This window comes from Corvus brachyrhynchos, unplaced genomic scaffold (assembly GCF_000691975.1).
Source record: "Corvus brachyrhynchos isolate BGI_N302 unplaced genomic scaffold, ASM69197v1 scaffold221, whole genome shotgun sequence".
Lineage (NCBI taxonomy): Eukaryota > Metazoa > Chordata > Aves > Passeriformes > Corvidae > Corvus > Corvus brachyrhynchos.
In genome coordinates, this window is record NW_008236622.1 from 3,022,168 (window position 1) to 3,041,545 (window position 19,378).

The 19,378-nt window shown below is 35.3% G+C and overlaps 1 protein-coding gene across 3 annotated transcripts in view; it reads left to right on the plus strand.

Moving 5' to 3' along the window:
• The window catches only part of XRN1 (5'-3' exoribonuclease 1), a 31,819-nt gene extending 12,441 nt beyond the window's left edge, over positions 1-19,378 (plus strand). For 2 of the 3 annotated variants that reach the window (XM_017726482.1, XM_017726484.1), the window contains 29 exons: positions 1-41; positions 742-911; positions 1,721-1,841; positions 1,934-2,032; positions 3,154-3,257; positions 3,752-3,883; positions 5,115-5,277; positions 5,420-5,533; positions 6,002-6,100; positions 6,264-6,379; positions 7,239-7,385; positions 7,700-7,789; positions 8,603-8,738; positions 9,460-9,516; positions 10,179-10,311; positions 11,398-11,467; positions 12,526-12,751; positions 13,408-13,509; positions 14,214-14,309; positions 14,537-14,651; positions 15,171-15,235; positions 15,629-15,739; positions 16,101-16,226; positions 16,542-16,698; positions 17,017-17,192; positions 17,407-17,520; positions 17,602-17,725; positions 18,723-18,874; positions 19,074-19,378. The exon at positions 1-41 ends at the window's left edge or, in 1 of these variants, runs on beyond it. In XM_017726482.1, coding sequence (XP_017581971.1) covers positions 1-41; positions 742-911; positions 1,721-1,841; positions 1,934-2,032; positions 3,154-3,257; positions 3,752-3,883; positions 5,115-5,277; positions 5,420-5,533; positions 6,002-6,100; positions 6,264-6,379; positions 7,239-7,385; positions 7,700-7,789; positions 8,603-8,738; positions 9,460-9,516; positions 10,179-10,311; positions 11,398-11,467; positions 12,526-12,751; positions 13,408-13,509; positions 14,214-14,309; positions 14,537-14,651; positions 15,171-15,235; positions 15,629-15,739; positions 16,101-16,226; positions 16,542-16,698; positions 17,017-17,192; positions 17,407-17,520; positions 17,602-17,725; positions 18,723-18,874; positions 19,074-19,364 — 3,647 coding nt within the window. In that variant the 3' untranslated portion in view covers positions 19,365-19,378. The remainder of the gene's footprint in view (positions 42-741; positions 912-1,720; positions 1,842-1,933; positions 2,033-3,153; positions 3,258-3,751; positions 3,884-5,114; positions 5,278-5,419; positions 5,534-6,001; positions 6,101-6,263; positions 6,380-7,238; positions 7,386-7,699; positions 7,790-8,602; positions 8,739-9,459; positions 9,517-10,178; positions 10,312-11,397; positions 11,468-12,525; positions 12,752-13,407; positions 13,510-14,213; positions 14,310-14,536; positions 14,652-15,170; positions 15,236-15,628; positions 15,740-16,100; positions 16,227-16,541; positions 16,699-17,016; positions 17,193-17,406; positions 17,521-17,601; positions 17,726-18,722; positions 18,875-19,073) is intronic. The other variant, XM_017726483.1, reaches the window with a different exon arrangement.

Here is a 19,378-nt window from a genome sequence, read left to right on the forward strand (position 1 = left end):
AGGAATGGGAAGCTGTAGTACTAATCCCGTTTATTGATGAGGTAAGTTCTTTCAGCATCTGCTGTCCATAAAAGCTGCATAACAAGACTACTAAATTTCTCAATTAATCAACAGTTAGACATGCAATTAAGTGCAAGTTTAAATTAACACTTGATAAGATCGCAGAAAAATATAAATGTTTGCTGCTTGGGGAATAAGTCTAGATTAAGTTACCACAAGCAAAGTTAGTTTCAGGTGGCAGAAGTCCTCAGTAAGGGCTGTGGGCTTGATGTTGTTAAAATTTTTAATCAGCTGTTCAAATATTTTGGTTCAGATTCTTTGAGAAAAATATTCTGTTCCTATGTACATATAAAAATACAGAAGATCTGTTGGTAAAATAAAAGAAAGACTTGGAAAAAAGAAAGTATTTTTGCAGGAAATCTCTTCACTTGAACACCAGTAATAAGAAAGCATTAATGGAGAGAAAAAAAATAGTACTTTCCTTTTGCATATAGGATAACAGTATTAGGTAAGGCTACCCTTTGGAAATAGGCTTTCAGAAAGGTGATCTTTATTCTCCAAAGCCATTCCATGGTAATTGTTCAGAGAGCACTTTTGTCAGGGACATGAGGAAGGGTGAGGCTGCAACTGGAAAATGAGCACATTGGGTATCTGGACTTCCCAGGTTACTTTCTCAGTGTAAGTGTTTCCATGCTAATTTTTGTTGCCAGTTTCACATGTGCTAATTTCTCCAAAATTTAGAAGCGACTGCTGCAGGCCATGGAATCCTGTAATAAGGGCCTAAAAGAAGAGGAGAAACGAAGAAACACTCACAGTGCTTGCTTAATGTACTGGTATGACAAAGATGCTGAGTTCCAGTACCTCTCACCATGGCCCGAGAAATTCCCTGCAATAGAACGATGTCACACGAGGTAACACTGGCATAACTATTTTAAAGTAAGCTAAAAGTAGTTGGAGGACTTTTATTAACATTTTAACCAAACCTTGCATATGCCAGTCTATACATTGAGAAATGAAAGATACTGAATTAGATGTTGCCTGCTTTGGATGGCACAGTAAAAGTATTGTCCCTTCAGATGTTACTTTGCAAAACAGATGAACCAATGCTAAGTCGTCAAGAACAATCTAGGATATTACTAAACTTTGTGTGACAGAGGATGAAAGACTGGTACAAATATCTGATAAATAGTGATCATTTATTGGCATGCTAATTCCAGAGTATTTTTTTTTTTCAAATGTAAACATTTGGATCCAGTGCAGAGTTTAACCCAAGTTTGTTTTTCACCACCTTCTCAACGAAAGTAGCCAGCTTGATTTCACACAGACTGAAGATGAAATGGAAACATAACCTTAATAGTAGTCAAAGCAGAGTAGAGGAGGAATGCCTGTTGCTGGATTACAGTCAGTAAAGAATGGATAGTTGTGAAGATGGATGATACCATATGGAACCATTGCTAGTTAGAATTTGGTAATAACAATTACTTAAATAAAATAGTGAGTTTGGCATATATGCTAAAGTTTTGTCTTTTTCCTAATGAGTAGGCTCTTTGCAGCAGTAGTATGGGGCTTTTTGTAGTCCTTTCTATATATTCCAAGTGACATAAATTAGTTGCCGGAAAGCAAAGGGTTTGTCAGTTAATGAGTGTTTGAATGAGTAGTGAGATTTTCTAGAGCTGAAGATCAATCAGCATGAGCAAATGTTGTGCAACTTATTTTTTAGGTATAAAACAATACCTTTGGATGCTTGGCATGTAGAGATAACCCACAATAAGATAACTAAAATCAACAAGAGTGCATTATATTTTTGTGGATTTCCTACTTTAAAGCACATTAAACATAAGGTAAAAGATTTTCCTCTTCCAACATTTCAATTGTATTTAACAGCTAACTATGTAAGAACTCAACTTTTATGTGATGTTTTGTTTTTACCCAGTTCTATCTTAAAAAAAGTGGTGTACAAGTGTTTCAGCAAAGCAGCCATGGAGAGAACATGATATTAGAAATCATAGTTGATGAGAATTCAAAAGACCAGGTAAGCATTCAGCTCCTAACAAAAGACCAAAACCTAACAAAAACCAAGACAAAAAAAACCCCCACAGCTGGACCAAAACTTATTAAAAAGACTGAATTTGTTAAATAGTCAGATTTGAAGTGTTAAAATGCTAAATTTATGTGAGAAACAGTCTAGAATTTTGTGTATCTGCTAAAAGGCTTACATTTTTCCAGACTTCACAATATGAAATGTCAGTCTCCTTCATTGAGTTTCCGGCCTGTCTCTGTGGTAGCATTTAGATGTTCTTGGGTAAGGAGCTGGTGGCTAACTAATGGTATAAATGCAAGGAGTGGTCTCCAGACCAGTGTTGTTTGCCTTTTGTGTAACTAAATAGATGACCACTTAAAAAGAAAAAGTGCTTCCTTTTTATCAACAAAGCTGACTTAACAACTTCCACTCTAATGAGGGTGTTTGATAGAGAGAGGAGTTAAAGTGGCAAACGACAAGTGCAGAAAAGAAAAAAGTTTCAGAGAAAAATAAATAAAAGCAGGAAAGGAGAGAGGAGGAAGATGATACAATGTGATATGATACGATGCAATAGATACAATTTTACAGTAGAGAGATAGGAAGAGTGCATATTCAAGATACATGGCAAGAAAAACTAAATAAGCCCAAATAATATTAAAAAATAGCAGAAACTCATTAGAAAAATGGAACATAATGTGAGACTAAAATTACAGATGCTAGCAAAGTCATAGACATACATGTTGTTCCTTTTTTTCAGTGAGATAAATAAATAAAATATATGGTACAAAATATTTCAGTAATCTCAAATTGTCATTTTGTTCATTGTGTCCCAGAGACACAATTAGTTCTATGTGATTTAACAAAATAAGTACTCAGGAAGCTTATATCAGACACATAAATCAGCCCAGGTCTTCCAAGAAGCACATGCAACATGTTAAGAGCCACACTTTTAGTCAGGGATTATGTAATCTGTATCAAATATATTTTAATAAGATAAAATAAGATTTTTATTGTGCAACAAAACCCATTATTTAACTACTGTAGTTTTTATTGCAAAACTAGTTTGAAAATACTATTTAAAAATCTTTTAATATGTTAAACAATTAGTAATAAAACTTCTGGGTTTTTTCCAGATGGTAGAAAATGTTGCCAGTTTGATACTTGGAAAGAGGGTTTTTGTTAACTGGCCCCACCTTGAAGAAGCCAGAGTTGTTGCAGTGTCAGATGGAGAAACTAAGTAAGAGTTACCTGATACATAGTTCTTTGTTGTTTTACTGGTTTTTCTCAAATTAAGTTCCATGGACTGCGCAGAAATTTTGGTTTTATTGTAAAAGTAACAACAAATTAGTCCAGATATAACAAAGGCTGCTTGGTGAAGAATGTTTAACATTGTTCTGAGATTTGGTTGCTTCTGTAGCAGTCTAGTCTTTCACTCTTTTGCTATAGATGTAGATGCTTGGGAGAGTTCCTTCTTAGTTTTGAGGGAAAAATGGATGCACAGAAATCCACACGTGAACATTCCTTTAAAATCCTCCTTTCAGCACATGTACTGGTATTTTTTATTAAATCCATGCTATGTGGCCTGTTGTGGAAGGGATGGAGAAAACAGTGCTGCAAGTCTTCCACATCTTTAACAAGTCATTTCTAACAATTTTAAGTTTTGCTCACAATTGGTTATGTCTAGGTTAATCTTATTTGGTTAAATTTCCTACCTGTCGTAATATTCTCAAGGTTTTATTTGGAAGAACCACATGGCACACAGAAGCTTTACATGGGAAATGCAGTGCCACCAACTAAAGTGGCTTATGTTGGAGATAAGGAACAAAGCATGTGGATAAAAGAAGTTCAAGGCATTTCAGAGCAGTAAGTAATTTCAAAAGTTAAAGTGTAGCTTTGCATTTTATGTCTTAGCTGTGTTTTGTTCCTGTATTACAGACCTAAGTAGCACAGAAGAGCTGCTGCATACTTGATAAAGGTTAATCAAGTCTGCTTAAATTTAAAACAACAACATAAAAGAGCTTATATTGAAATTTCAGAATATATGGAGTCAGTCCTGAGGTAACTAAAGTTAGATGCTGTTACAAAAGAACTCTCAAATGAATGAGTTTCAGTATTTATTCTCCCTCTCAATTTTCTGTTCTGGTGTTAGCAATCTTCAGTTGTAGGAAGTTTGTAGAATGAAGTAATACAGTATCAACTTACAACTCAAATGGCTTAGCATTGTTAAATTTGAATACAGCTCTTGCTCTTCTAAAGTGTGGTCTCAGTAGACTATAACTGAGTTACAGTAGTTTTGATGCCTTTTTGCTGGTCTTAAAATCACGAGCCAGACACAGGTGATAAAAAGGGGTTACCTTTGTAAGGATGCTTAGGTGGCACAGCACGCTAGATGGAAAATGACTGAAGATGCACCCATAACTTAAAGCACATACAATTTTTATATGTGTAGCAAATTAGCATAACTGACAAGAACCTTCAATTAGAGATATAAGTGATGAAGTAATTCCCTCCCCCAGTTCAACCCTTTCTGAAATCCCCCTTAGATAGGAGCTAAACTTTGTTTATGAAAATGTGTCTTGGAGAGCTGGTTTCAACCTTGGCTTCCCAGAGAATCTAACCTTGGACCCCCAGCTTGGAGCCGCTGGGGAATTTATTTTGTCTTTCTGTCTTAACAGAGTAGGTAAAACGCTAGCTACGAATACTGTAATAGACTACAGAGCTACACATGTATATGTAAAGAGTATAGAGAAGATATAAAAGCAAAAAGGCAAAAATCAATTCAGCATCAGTTTGGCATTTCATTATCTATCATTCGAGTAACCTGATTTAATTACCCCTAACCCTTCCACTGTAAAGACTAAATGTGCTTAAATTAATACTCTGAGCTCTGTAGTGATGGCTGTGCAACAGTGGGTAAGCAGTTGGTTAAGACATTTATTCTGGATATTTTTTGTAAAATAAGAAGAAAACCATTAGAATCCTTCTTTAAAGAGGTTTTTTTACTTTATTTATTTTTACTTCAATAAATTTATTCTACCCTCTTGGTTCAGTTCTGTTTATTGTAATCAAGCTAAATGTTCTGCTTTGCATTCAGGTACCAGAGAAGGAAAGGAATATTTATCCATGAAACATCAGTAGTTGTATATGCTCAGTTACTCACTGGTAATAGATATCAACTAAACCAAAATGGAGAAGTTTATTTGGAGAAGCAGTGGTCTAAACAAGTTCTTCCTTTTGTGTACCAAACAGTTGTCAAGGTAAATATACAAGTTCAGTATCTTCTCTGAATTATATGAAACTCAGACTATGTTTTAAACTGTCTATTTAATACAAACTTTTTAATTATTCTCTTGGACCTGAATGATATATAAGATTATCAATATTGTCTTTTTCATGTAGGATATCAAAGCCTTTGACTCTCGTTTTTCAAACATCAGAACTCTGGATGATTTGTTTCCTCCTGGAAGTACAGCCTTCATGCTGGGATCTCCTTACTACGGCTGCATGGGAGAAGTTAGTTCCAGTAATTTCATAATTTTTCCCTGCAGATTTTTTTTTTTTTTTTGCAAACCTAAAATAATCTAAGATGGTGTGTGACAGTAGCAGCCATTTGCTGGCTAAAATTTTAAATCTAGGATTCCCTGGTGGTTTAGTCTGAGAAAGAGAAGGATCTTCTGTTTTCCCTGTCCTTGTTATTTATAAACTTGAATGCTGGATTATTTTGATTAGTTATTTGGGATAATACATAAATTTCCCATTTTTTGCTATTTTCAGTCATGAATTCCTTTGATTTAATACTGAATGATTGGCTCTATGAGGAAGCAATGTACAGGTCAAGGCAGGGTGATGAATCCCAAAGTATCTCTGTGCTTACTGCAGCAAAATTGTTGATAAAGTAGACCATGAGGTTTGTTATCCAAAGACTGCTGTTTTTAAATACCATTTCTACAGCATTTTTAATGTATTGTCTTTCTCTCCAAGGTTCACGATTCACATGATGTGATTCCAGAAGGTAGAATCCGGGTAGTTTTTAATATTCCGTGTGAACCCCAGCTTGATACTTTAATACAGAACCAGCATGTGAGTGCTTCTGCTTTTCTAGTAAAAGCTTAAACAACGTATGAAATAGATTTTGCAGTGGTAAATGTCTCTAAGGGATGTTTCCATATCATTCATTTGCCCTTTGTATAAAAATCCTTATCCTTTAGGCATTGCCAATATGTTTTGTTTGTTTGTTTTAAAGAAATATTCTGTGAAATACAATCCTGCATATATTTTGGCCAGCCGTCTTGGAGTAAGTGGATATCTTGTCTCCAGATTTACAGGGAGTATCTTTATTGGAAGAGGATCAAAGAAGAAGTAAGTTCTCTTTGTGAATTTTTACTGTAGGGACACTTCTAAATTCTGCTATAACTCTACAAAATTTTTGCTGTGCTTAAGTCCTGTTTTTATCAAGTGTACTCTATTTTGTGATGTGAAGCTTTCTTTGAAGTATATTTGCTGTAAACTAAGTTGATATGCATTGCTTTTTCTCTATCAGAAACGTGTTTTAAATTTTTGTTTACTGGACAGGTCTGTTTACTTTCATATTGTAGCTAGACATAAAATTGACTTTCCTGGTTAGCTATTAGCAAAATTGAATTAGGAGTTTAAACTGACTTTGCCACACTGAGAATAAAAAAGTGGAATTGGGATCTAATTTCATTGTACTTACTACTGCTATATAAAGGGAGATTAATTGTACCTGTAGCTTCTCTTAAGAACTAGTTAAGACCCCTTAAAATCCATAAGGGAGGCAATCCATGTAGTCTTGTGAATGTAAAAATTGTGGTTCCTCTCTAAAAATATGGTCGATGCCTGAGCATCTTCTTGTGATCTAATGTGTACATTTGTTCCGGATGGATTGTTCAAGGACATCCTCCTGCAGCTTGGTAAATGCCAGGTTGATTGTGGTTGATTAGATCTCAATTAAGGAAGAAAGGTAAAATATTGCCTACCCTTCTTTGCAATGAAGTATAGGCACACAGGTGGACAGCTACCCTAGCACTTCTGGCCTGTGACATTTACAGCTGACACAATGTTAACAAGTAAACAATACAATGAATTTAATTCTTCTATGGTTTAAGGCCAAGAATGTATGTTTACGAGGGGTTTTTTTTAATGTATGTGCACATTCACACATATTATTGCAAGTTAATGAACTTTCTCTTATTTTCAGTCCTCATGGTGATCACAAAGCAAATGTGGGGCTAAACCTGAAGTTCAATAAGAAAAATGAAGAAGTTCCTGGCTATACTAAGAAAGTTGGAAACGAATGGATGTATTCTTCTGCTGTAGAACAACTACTTGCTGAGTATTTAGAAAGGTAAATTATTACATATGAGTTTCATCCAAATTACCCACCTTTGTATCAATTGTTGGAATTTGTCCTCTGGTCACAGATCTTCTAAGAACCGATGAGTTTGTTTCTTTACTTCCAGTGTTCTACTTTGGGATATTGTAAATTTGTTAACAGCTTGCCTATGAAAAATTAACAGTATGATGCTAAATTAAGTAAAAAATAACCCATCTGGGCTCCACAAATTTTGAAGCCCATCAGCCTTGATTTTGATGGGGCTTTTTTGTGGTCTGTGCTGATGTGAAACTGAAGTTATCTTCCATATATTCGGGGGTTTTTAGGGTGCCTGAACTATTTAATTATGTAGCCAAGAACAGCCAGGAAGATATCTGCTATGAAGATGATATTTGGCCTGGAGAGGATGAGAATGGGTAAGCCATGGTCCTTATCTCTTTTCTGCAATAAGGAGAATAAAAACTGGCAATGGTGAAATTGGTAGTGATCGTGTAGTGGCTGCTGTGTAACTGAAACCTTGCTGTTCCTCGAGCAGCCTGATTGTTCAGTGATGGCTGAAAACATTATTTGAATGCTGTACTTTTCAGTCATGGAATCCAAGTTTCTGCCAGACTTCAACCTCAAAAAAACCCAGTATAAATGAGAAATATAATTTTTAGTGGCTACTTCATAATCCTTGCTTTTAAAATAACCTTCAGTAAGCATAGCTATGACTAGTCATAAAGACAATTTTTGAAAAAATAACCAATAATTGTGGCAATTGTATAAAATCACTTCAAATTTGAAAAAGAAGTCTTACAGAGTTGAAAGTACTTTGCACATTTTTAGTCTACGTTTATTCAGTTTCGTGGGAGAAAAATAGCAACCTTAGTTCCAGACACAGCATGGTAAATGAAACAGCTTTAGTTATTAGACAATAAACCCAATTCACAGGCTTCAGTCAGTAAATCTGCAGGACACTGCACTCTGCGGGTCTGTTACCTGGTGATACACCAGTGTGGGACTCTTTGCTTAAAAGAATCTCTGAAACAAGATTTTAGGTTATGGTTTTGAAACAGTATTGTATAATTTAGACTTTTCTTAAATCATACAGAACTCTTAGATTCCACTACTTTATGAATATATACAATCATTTGGTCTGTATGGTAGTACTTGAGTGATTAAATTAGGGAATGTGGTAAAATGCCTGGTATATGCAGTTAAAAGCATTAATGTAATTTTTTATTCAGAGCTGAGAAAGTGCAAGAAATTGTTGCCTGGCTAAAGGCACATCCTGTGTCTGCTTTGTCTCGCTCATCTTGTGACTTGCAAATTTTGGATGCGGCCATTGTTGAGAAAATTGAAGAAGAAGTAGAGAAATGCAAGGTATGCAGCTTGGTATGTGAGCAGGGGTGAACCAAAAAGCAGCTGCTCATTATTTTTGAAGTTCTTGAATGTGATTAAGACAATTGAAGATTACTTGCCATTCCAAAGAGAAAGGACGCAGAATATAATGTAAAATCTGGATTTGTAATGTGAATTATCCCAGAAATTCAGAAGAGCTCATTATTAATCTTTGTAAGAGATTCAGTCTTTCAGGAGTGATTTATCAGCAGTGGGACATACTCTGAGCTGTGCCTTTCCATGGTTTTGTAAAGGAACAGGTATCTGTATATGTTGAAAAATACTAAAGTGCTCTTTTTACATGCAATCCCGGCTGTTCTTCCCCTGCAGTTTCTCTTTGGTTAGCAGAAAATTAGAAAGTTATTTTCTGAAGGCCACAGATGAAAAAGGTGGCCTAGGAAATTACTTGAGTAAAAAGCTAAGGACAAAGCCATATGAAATAATGGGCTGATTTTTTGAAATAACTTGCAAGCACATCTTAATAAAATTGGTGTGAAATCTGGAATTAGACAACTAATGGCTTGGTAGGAAATCTACCATATTTTAAAAAGAGAGACTTACTCTCAAGACTTCATTAAAGCTGTATACCATTATCTAAAAGAAACTGAAGAATTCTACATGATCTTTTCAGGAGTTTTGTTTTACCTATTCCAGTGCTGGTTCCTACACTGGTTTGTAAAGACTTTCTGTTCCTTTCCTTTAGCAGAGAAAGAGCAACAAGAAGGTGCGAGTAACTGTGAAACCCCATTTGCTGTACAGAGTAAGTGATGGAAACAAGTTGGGTGGGGGTTAAGTTGTCCAGATCATATTTATTTTACCTAAGCTTATCAACTTTAGGAAAATGGAATTTTATGACGGTATTGATGAAAGGAAAGATTCTATTATGCCTTCTAGAACATAATTTTGAGAACAGTAGTCTGTCTCTACAAGGAGAGAGAATTTCTTCTAACTGCAGAACTCTGTCATGTAGGACACTGATTTTCAGGTTTTTTCTACTTTCTGTCCTTTATGCTTCTACAGTTCTTATTGTCTCTATAATGAAGGCAAAATAAAACATGTTCCTGCTGTCTATTTGCCCTGTTTTACTTTTTATTCAGTTCTTGACATAGGACCAACTGCTTATCTTGCCCATGTTACTGATATAGTCAGATTGCACTCAGTGTTTTGGCTCTGTCTGAATTGATCCTCTTGATCAACTAGTGCACAACACTTGTTTTTCAGGCAGCAGCAGTGAGTGAGAGTTGCAAGGGGGGAAAAAAAGAAAGTTTGCTTTGAATCTGGAGAGGGAAGGTTTTTAGTTTTTGGGGGAGGATTTTTCTATGGTTTTGCTTTATAGTGTATCTCAGATATTGTTGTAAATGGATTTTTATTGTAATCCTTATTCTTTTGCATACATTAACACAGTCTTTTGGTTATTGTTAGCCATTAGAACAGCAGAAGGGGGTTGTTCCAGATCGAGATGCAGAGTACAGGCTGTTTGACCGTGTTGTCAATGTCAGAGAGAACTTTTCTGTTCCAGTTGGTCTACGAGGCACCATTATAGGAATTAAAGGAGGTAATATTTTCTTCATGATTACAGCTATATAGCAGCTCAGCTAGCAATGTGAAAGCAGGCTTTAGGGATAGCATTTTGTGTAATGGTTGTGAATGCACTTATTTCTCACTATGAAGTATATGCAACTTGAAGCTGTTAATGACATATTTACTGTTTCGAATTTCATGTGTTACACAGCTGTTCTTTGAATAAGAAATTACTTACTCTATGTTCCTTCCTATATGAATTAGAAATTATTCTTTGTTTCTTCTTAATATGAAGAAGGCAGAGCAGAACAGGAACAAAATGAAGTTATGGGAAAATATGGGCAAAGTTAAGTGAAGTAGGCATAAAACCGAGTCTTAATACTTACATTGAACATAAAACTTTATCAAATATGATTTGTCTTAAATTGTTTTATTTTGAATTTGTCTTTTTATTCTGTGATCTTCCATTTCCATTAATTGGCATGGATTTATACCTTCTTTGACAAGAAAATCAACCATAAATCTATTTCAAGTAAATAAAAGGATTTGTCAAGTCCCACAGAGTGTAGCAGTTTGAGATCTAGTATTACAAGTGGTTTTCTTACCTGCCATTTCAGTAGTTGCTTTCTCATTCAGTTTGCATCTAATAGAATCTTGAATAGACAAGACTTGGGTGCAGTTTTTTTAAAGAAATATTATTTTCTCCATAATTATTATATACTAATATAATTCTAAAGGTGTATTAGTCTGTCATTGTGCAAGAAGTTAATATTAAAGCTTTTAGTTTCTGACTGCCTGAATGTAAAAGTGGCTTGCATCTCCTTTCTGACAGTTTCTGACCACTGTGACATACTGCTATAAACTGCAGTTCTATTAATGCACATTGGTAAGGTGTTATGCATGGTACATTTCTGTTGAAACTATATCTTAAAGAGCAGACATATGTGAGACCTTGAGAAGCATTTCCAAGTTCCTGTTAATGAAATTACTCAGAAATTAGTTGGGGGATTGTTGTTAATTTACATTCTTTATTGCATAACTAGTATAGATATTTACATAATATAGATGGAAGTAACTAATGTAACCTATATAGGATGACATTTTACTTTGTTTTCTATAGCTGCTAGAGAAACAGATGTCCTCTTTGAAGTTTTGTTTGATGAAGAATTTCTTGGAGGCCTCACTATAAGGTTTGTGTGGGGGAGTTCAGAGTCATTTCCTTCTATTGGTATAAATGGCATGAAATTGCTGACTTTGGTTTGGTTGGATATGTTTAATGCCTCTTCTTCAAACTTTGTTTCTTGGCAGTGTTGGTCAGTTTTAATTTCTTCTGTGTTTCCTTATTCTCTTTGAGTAGTGATAATTTCTATGAAGCATATATATTGTGGAAATGCTCTTTAGGCTTTTTTTGGTGTATAACTTCTGACTTGTAGAAAGCAAATACGAACCAGCAGAATAATGCACTAGATCCAGATGTCTAAATAAATATGTAGAAAATAGGTTCTTATCAGTATGTATTCAACATGTAGATTAAAAACTAGCCAGAAGGCATCTGTTCCTCTGAAGGAGGGACTCTGAACTATCTATAGTGATACTTAAGCACTAAATTCCAACCACCATTAAAAACCTGAACTGTTCTTCAGGAGGTGGAGGTGCTTTTGTTTTTAAAGTGTGAGAACTCTTCTGTATTTAAATAAACAGCTAAACCTGTAAGTGCTCAAATATACCCAGCAGGCTTCATTTTACTGTTCTTATCTAAATAAAGGTTTTAATGATGGAAGTTAGAGGAGATTCTTACCTACTACCTGCATTTAGCAATCATTGCACAAAGATAGCCCTTGCATGTCCTGTAACACAGCTAATACTCACTGTTCAGAAATGCTGCTTAACTTCAATTTGTAATTCTGCTGCTGAACTTGAAACTTCAGTTTTCATTTCTGAAAAATAAAAGAATGTTGTTTTCTGGTTCTTTTACAGAAATATTTACTACAGAACTGTGCTATAACAATTCACTCATCTTAAACATTTCTTTAAGCTCAGCTCTGAAAGGTACATTATAAACTGAGAGTAGTGGTAATTACTGTTTGACAGCCAGAGGGCAAAGGGGAGCCATGGATTTCAGGTTGTCTGCAATGCTACTAGATTTCAATACTGGATAGTTTACAGCCTCTATTGTTCAAACGTGAGTTATTATCTTTTGGCAACAATTAAACTGCATGAAACAACTATGGAATTCACTTTTCTTAAGGTGCTCGCCTGCCAGAGGTTATCGCCTGCCCTCAAGTGCCTTAATTAACCTGTCTCATGGTAGTCGGTCAGAAATGGGAAATCAAAAGCTGATGGCCATAGTTAAACCTCAGCCAGCAGTGAATAACTACAACTCATATGCATCTGATCTGTCATCTGTATGCTCACAGAAAGGGCATCTGGGAGGCCTCAACCATTCTCCTCGCTCCCTTTTTGTTCCTACTCAAGTAAGACTTTCCTTGCATTTGTACAAAAATGTTTTTCCCTAGAATCTGAAGTATTGACATGGTTATCTTCATTGGTCCAAAGAAAATTTAGTTTTTATGTCAATATATTAGAAATAGAATAATTCTTATGTTGGAGAAATGAATTAATCTAATAATGAAAAGGATTAAAATTTCCTTATTGACAGTTGTTTTGCTCTGTGTAACTCCAGTTGCTTTTCTGGGAGACAGATACTTAGTTTGGAGCAGTGACACCATATTTGGTGTCAACAAATAAGTGTGTTTGGGCAGAGATGCAATTATTTCCTTAAAGCTTTGATCTAATTAATGCTTCCTGTAGGCTGTTTGTCCATGCTTAGAAGAGAAAGACATGATTTCCCTCTCAGTTTTGCTTCTTGGTTATGATTTACTTTTAAACTACAATAAAGGAGGAAAAATTACAGGTGAATTCAGGTTCTTGGTGGTTTAATGACGCTTGATTTATTTTAAAGAGAATTCTTTAAAGCAAGTTACCTTAATTGGTAACTTCATGTTCCTATAAGTGTGTTTGAAAACAGTTGTCTCATGTTTTTCAAGTCTATACAAGAAAAACTGCTTTCCAAAAGAAAATGTAAGACAATGAAACATTTCTGATTTTTTTTTTTCTCTCAATGATTTAGCAACTGAATGGAAGACAGCATTACAATCTCAGGGCTGAAAATCAGGGCAACTCTAACTCACCCCAGAAAGGATCATTTCTGAGTGGCAATCAGAAAAATAAAGTGAGTGTTCGGATTCATTTAGTATTGGACCCAAATGTCTCTGTTTTGGCCCTCTGTTCAGGGTGGCTGTCATTTTCTTATGATTAATAAATTGCTTTGTTTTAGTACATCAGGTGTTTTAGTTCAGATACAGATTGGAGCAGAACTGCTCTCAGTTCTTGAATGAATATAATATCCTGTGTTATACTTGTTTAGATACTAGATTTTTAAGGGGTGTTTTGCATAGCTGGGCTTCAGTTCTGCAGTAGCATACCTGTAATGTAATGAAGTACTTAAGTCTTATTGGTAAGGCCTTACAAAATAAATCATTGATAATGAAATCTAAGAATACTCCCAGTATGAAAGCATGATTTTGAAACCATTTTGAACTGTTATCTGAGTTTCATTAAACTTAATCATCTTTCCTGTACTCGTAACTTCAGTTAATAACACAACAAAGCCACTTGCAAAACAAACGAAGCTCATTTAAGTTTAGTAGTGATTCTTGGTAAAAATTGTAAATGCAATCTACTGCAACAGCTTGTTTTGTAATTAATTACCTGCAACTTGTACTAGTGTTACTATGAAAATATCTGTCATCTCCTCAGATGACTGTTAAACTTGAACCTTACAATTTCCAGAATGTCTTGGTATATACTTAGCTGTTCAAAAGTTGAATTTATCGCTGCTCAGTTTGTTGGGGGTCTTGTTTTTTATTTTATCAGGCACAGAGTAAGCAAGATGATGAATTCTGCAGCATATGGCAGTCATTGCAGAGTTCTGGGAAGTCTCATCACATTCAACAAAACATGCACGAGAAGGTTTGTATAGAAACATTAAACAGATCCCTGCCTTCGAAATATGAAGGTACTTAATTTCATACATCAGTTCATTGTATCAGAAAACTTCATGTTACCAATAAATCCTCTAGATGAAAGTGGTGTTACATGCAGTATGCATAGCTCTGGAAAGGGGTAATCATAGGGCACTACTATGTAAATAATAGATACTCAGTTTTCTGGTTAAGCTTTGATGTTTGAAACCCTAGGGTGCAGTTCTACCTCAGGAAATCAAGCTGGGAACTGGCCATCAGTTTTATAAGCCAGGCTTCAATGACGGCAGCTTTAAATGTCAGCAAAGAAAACAGGAGCCTTATAAAAAATGTAAGTACTATAATTAGGAACTTTGTTTAGAAGAACTACTTGCTTTATCTGACCTTCAATGAAATGTCTGATGAGCTTTTTGTAGTTATCGACAGGAAATAATTTATTATATTTTTATCAACACTACATTGCACTGTTTACTGTCAAATAATGGCCCTGATGTGCATATTGGATTGTTCCACCCTTAATCCTGAACCTTTTAGGCAAGTTGTTCTGTGTTCTGTTGACTTGCCACCCATCTAATATAAAAACCAAATAAAAAAACCACATGTGTCTTTGAAAATCTGCTTGTGATCATATTTGTAGAACAGAAAATTAGATATATTATTGGATATACTTAATTTTATTTTTTCCTAGAAGAAAAGCATACACCAAATGACCTATGAAGTAAGAATTAAGCATTTGATAAAACCTTTCAAATTAATGCAACTCTGTGTATTTGTATGGAGTTATTAATTTTTTTGAGTCTTGATTATTACAGTTTTTAAGAGCATTTCAAAAGAATGCATTCTTTTGTAGTTAAAGAAGATTCCAAAGTTACAAGAGGTGAAAGTCAACCGCATAATAAAATGGCAAACCAGCAGGTAATTTTGTCTGTACTGAGTAAATCCATTCTTTCATTTTACTCTGATGTGATTTATAATTTTACAGATTTGTCTTTAACTGGCCTCTTAGTTGATTCTTTTAATAGGTGAACTTTAAACTTTATTTTGGAGATTTTTTTTTTCATTGGAGGTTTATAGACAGAATGTGAGCGAGAGTGCGTAAAATGTATGATGATACCAAACAACTTTCCTATTCCTCTTAGACTCTAAAAGCTATGCTGTAATGCAAAAACACAAATGCTAGGTGTTCAGTAAGCTGAAATCCTCTAAGAATATTAGCTTGTGAAAGCTCTTTGCAGATGCATTTCTAATATGATTGTGTTAAAACGAGTAATAAGAGCGTTCAATAATAATTGCTGCAATTTCTTTAAGAATTTTGCAGGTGTGAATAAGTACAATGTCAAACTTTTGAAGAGGAATGAAAGTCCCAACATGCCTGTAATTCAGAAGGCTGCAGTTGATGGTCCCTGCACAGGTGGAAAGGTTGGATCTAGAGAGCTGACTTTCTTGTACTCTTTGAGTAACTTAGTTTCCAGTCCAGTTCAATTGCTCCTGGTTACTTGTGTGCAAATTCATGTTTAAAAAGGACGACAAACCTGTGTGACTTTGATTGTTCTTTAAATCAATTCTCTCTTGGTCAATACTTGCTTATTTTAATATGTAGAACTTGATGCCATCTCTGGGTATGTGTTCACACTCTGAACAGATGTGACTGTGACCTGCCCAAGCTGAGAGAAAAAAATCTGAATGAGAATAAAATTAACCTCAAATTCATATACCCTTCCTCTTGCATCTGCTTGTAAATACACTAAGTTGATGTACCTCTTTTCTTCTTTAATTTAAGAAGGACAATGAACTGGAAAGTCTTCTAGCTTCTTTGAAAATTTCCAAAGAAAATGAAGTGCAGACTTACTCCAAGGAAGCGAGAGCTACAAATGAGGAACATCTGTCACCACAGTCATTTGCTATGGTCTGTATGCTGCAGGAATCATTACATTGCAGTTTAGCATCTGCTATCTTAGCATCAATGTTTCTATTTAAAGAAACTCTGTGAAACCTCATACTGCTTTCTAAAAAATATTAATGAGTTTTTAATTAGCTATTATCAAAGAAAATCAGCAAACACATTTGTTTATGCTAAGATGCTGTTATCTTTGCTTGATAAAATATAACTGATAGGAAAATAAAAATTCAGATTCTGTTACCAGTTATGATAATCAGTGTTAAGAAGGTCATGTTATCTGAATGCCAGCATGTTCCTGAGTGGTTTATTTTATTTTTAAAGAAAGGAACACAGATGCTCAAAGAGATTTTGAAGATAGATGGCTCAGATCTGCAAACAAGGAATGAAGTGAAATCACGAATTAATGATGTTCCTGCTCCCTCTAGTAGACAGGATTGCCATGGAGCTGCTGTGCAATACAGACCAACAAAAAAAATGGGTATGTTTAACCATCAGCTCATAATTCAGCTTCGCCTTGTAGTGGCATTTTAGAACACAGTTTCAGCAGAGTACTGTTTATCAAAATACAGTAATAAAATTTCCATCTTTTTTCAGTTCTACTTCTATACTTGGATCTAAAACTCTCTTCAGACATAGTCTCCTGGGTTTTTTAAAAAAAATATGAAAATACAAGAAAAAAAGTCAAATAAGCTTTTTTTTCTTTTTTTTTTTTTTTTTTTGCTAATAACCAAGTTGCCATTATTTTAGTGCAGGAAATACTTGTGATACAGCTGCTGTTTTTTTTCCCTTTTGTCAGCTGCTTATATGAACAAGCATAGCCCTGGAGGCCCCCAAAACACACCAGCAATAGAAACTGGAGGTCACCCTTTCGTTTGTCCACAGCCTGCACTGTCTACTGTTTCTGAACTTTCTCGTATTTGTTCTCTTCTTGGAATGTCACAACCAGATTTCTCTTTCCTGAAAACACCACAGGTAAAGTTTTTTCTGAAAAAGTACAAGCTCTCAGCTCGGTATCAACTGTTACATATTAAATATTTGGACTGACCACTGAAATCTATCTGAAAATAAACCTTAGCTCCCTTTGTTGCCTTCTTTTAAAACAAACAAACAAACAAATGTCTTTTTCTGTCTCACAGTTTGTTAGCAACACAAATTCCCTCAAAAATCTTTTCTCTCTTTTTTCTAGACCATGACAGTTTGCCACATAAAGCTGTCAAATGGTTTATTGGTTCACGGACCACAGTGTCATTCCGAAGCTGAAGCGAAGGAGAAAGCCGCGCTCTTTGCTTTACAGCACTTGGTGAGGATGTAAAAAATCTTTTCAAATCTTTGTCTCTGTTGCACTGCATCTGTTGGTAAACTTCTGTTTCCTTCTTCATAGAGTTCTGTAGGAGTAAGCTTTGCTTCACCTGCACCTCCGCCTCCACCAGTGTTTCCAAATTATCAACCGCTAGGAGTTCCTGTACCACCTGGATCAATTCCTCCAGTATTTGCACAGCCCCCAGGTAGGTATTTGATTAGTACACATTTCAAATAATATCGTGATATCCTCTAATTGTGGTGGTTCTTTATATGAAAATGAATGCCTTCCAGAAAGCCCCATTTTTTAGTCTTCATGTATGTACTTGTATGTCTAAACAGTTTTGAGAACAGTACATGATCCTCTTCTCAACAATGTGCAGATTAATTTAGTATAAAGAATCATCTCTATTAATTATTTGTTTTCCTCAAGAATGTATTTATCCATTCAGTCTTAGGTGCTTTTTCCATTTTATTTCCTTCAAAATAACAGTAGTCATTTCAAAGCAAATAGTCCCAGTCCAGAATTTGTAAGAAATAGCTTCCTTGATGTTTTACATAGATTTTCCCCCCATCCCATATAGTTAATGTTTCTCCATGCATAGTGTTTTTATTTGTCTATAACCAACTTTCACTGAAGTGAAAGCTACATCACAGTCCTCTTGTACACTGCCAAACATGAGCATGGTAAGTAACCCCCCAAAAACTGGTAAAAGTCCTGGTGATATTTCTGGCTCCTGGCTGTTTTGTATTCTACTGCAGTTCACATTCACAGCTAGGAATTAATGAGTCAGCACCACTGTAGCATCCTAGAAACCCATACAGCAGATGGTACATGTCTTTTTCCATGGGGTTGCTCTGTTGTTGCTGTGTTCCAAAACAACGGCCTAAACTTGCAGCCTTCTGCTAATACAGTTGGCTCAGCTGAGAATGCAGAGATCCCAAATTATGTGCACTCTGGAATGCAGATACCATGACTTTAGTGCTCTTAGTTGTGTTGTCATCTAGGTGTGGTTCTGTTTGTTTGGGGGGTTTTGATAATAAATAAATACTTAGCTATTTTGAAGTAAACATGAAGCATATGAGGCTTTACTGGAAAGATAAACAACATGCAGACAGATGTAGTTGGAGTAGTCCTGGGCTCTTGGGGAGTTCATATCCTTTTTTTGAGGAAAGTGAGCTAAAAGTTTCTTCTTTTCGTAGCTAATATGATGCCTCCATCATCTCACATGTTTGGTCCGGTGTCCTGGGGGACTCCAGTGCCTAAGCATTATTATCCTGGCTCCTATCCAGGAAATGTGTCTCTTGCAGGAACTATACCAGTTGGTTCTCACAATCAGTTTATACCTCTGCAGGTAAGAGCAGCAGGTTTGTGTTAATATTGTTTCTTGTAAAAAATGTGCCTACAAGATGAATGCAACAACATCCCCATTGTGAAGTACTATTTAGTATTAGAAAATTATTGTTAAAATATGTATGCATGTTTTCTGAAAGTGGACTATTTTCAGTTTTTTGAGAATGCATTCTGTTAAATAATATTTATTTAATTTAAAGGTAACTAAAAAAAGGGCTGCTAGCAAGAAAAACTTTGAACTCAAGGAGTTTCAGAGTTCCCCTCAAGCTGCACCACTAAAGAATGAACAGCCAATGTCTTCTGACCACATTCAGCAAGATAGTTCTTCAGCCTCTTTAAAATCTCCTCAAGCTGCTCAATCCACTGTTTCATTTCAAGACAATGTGGCTACTCCAAGTGTTCCTCATAACAAATCAACACCAAACACATCCAGCAAGCGAAAGCCAAGAAAACTGGCTGTCAATTTTGGCGCACCAAAATCTTCAGAATAAATCTGGTAGCTAGG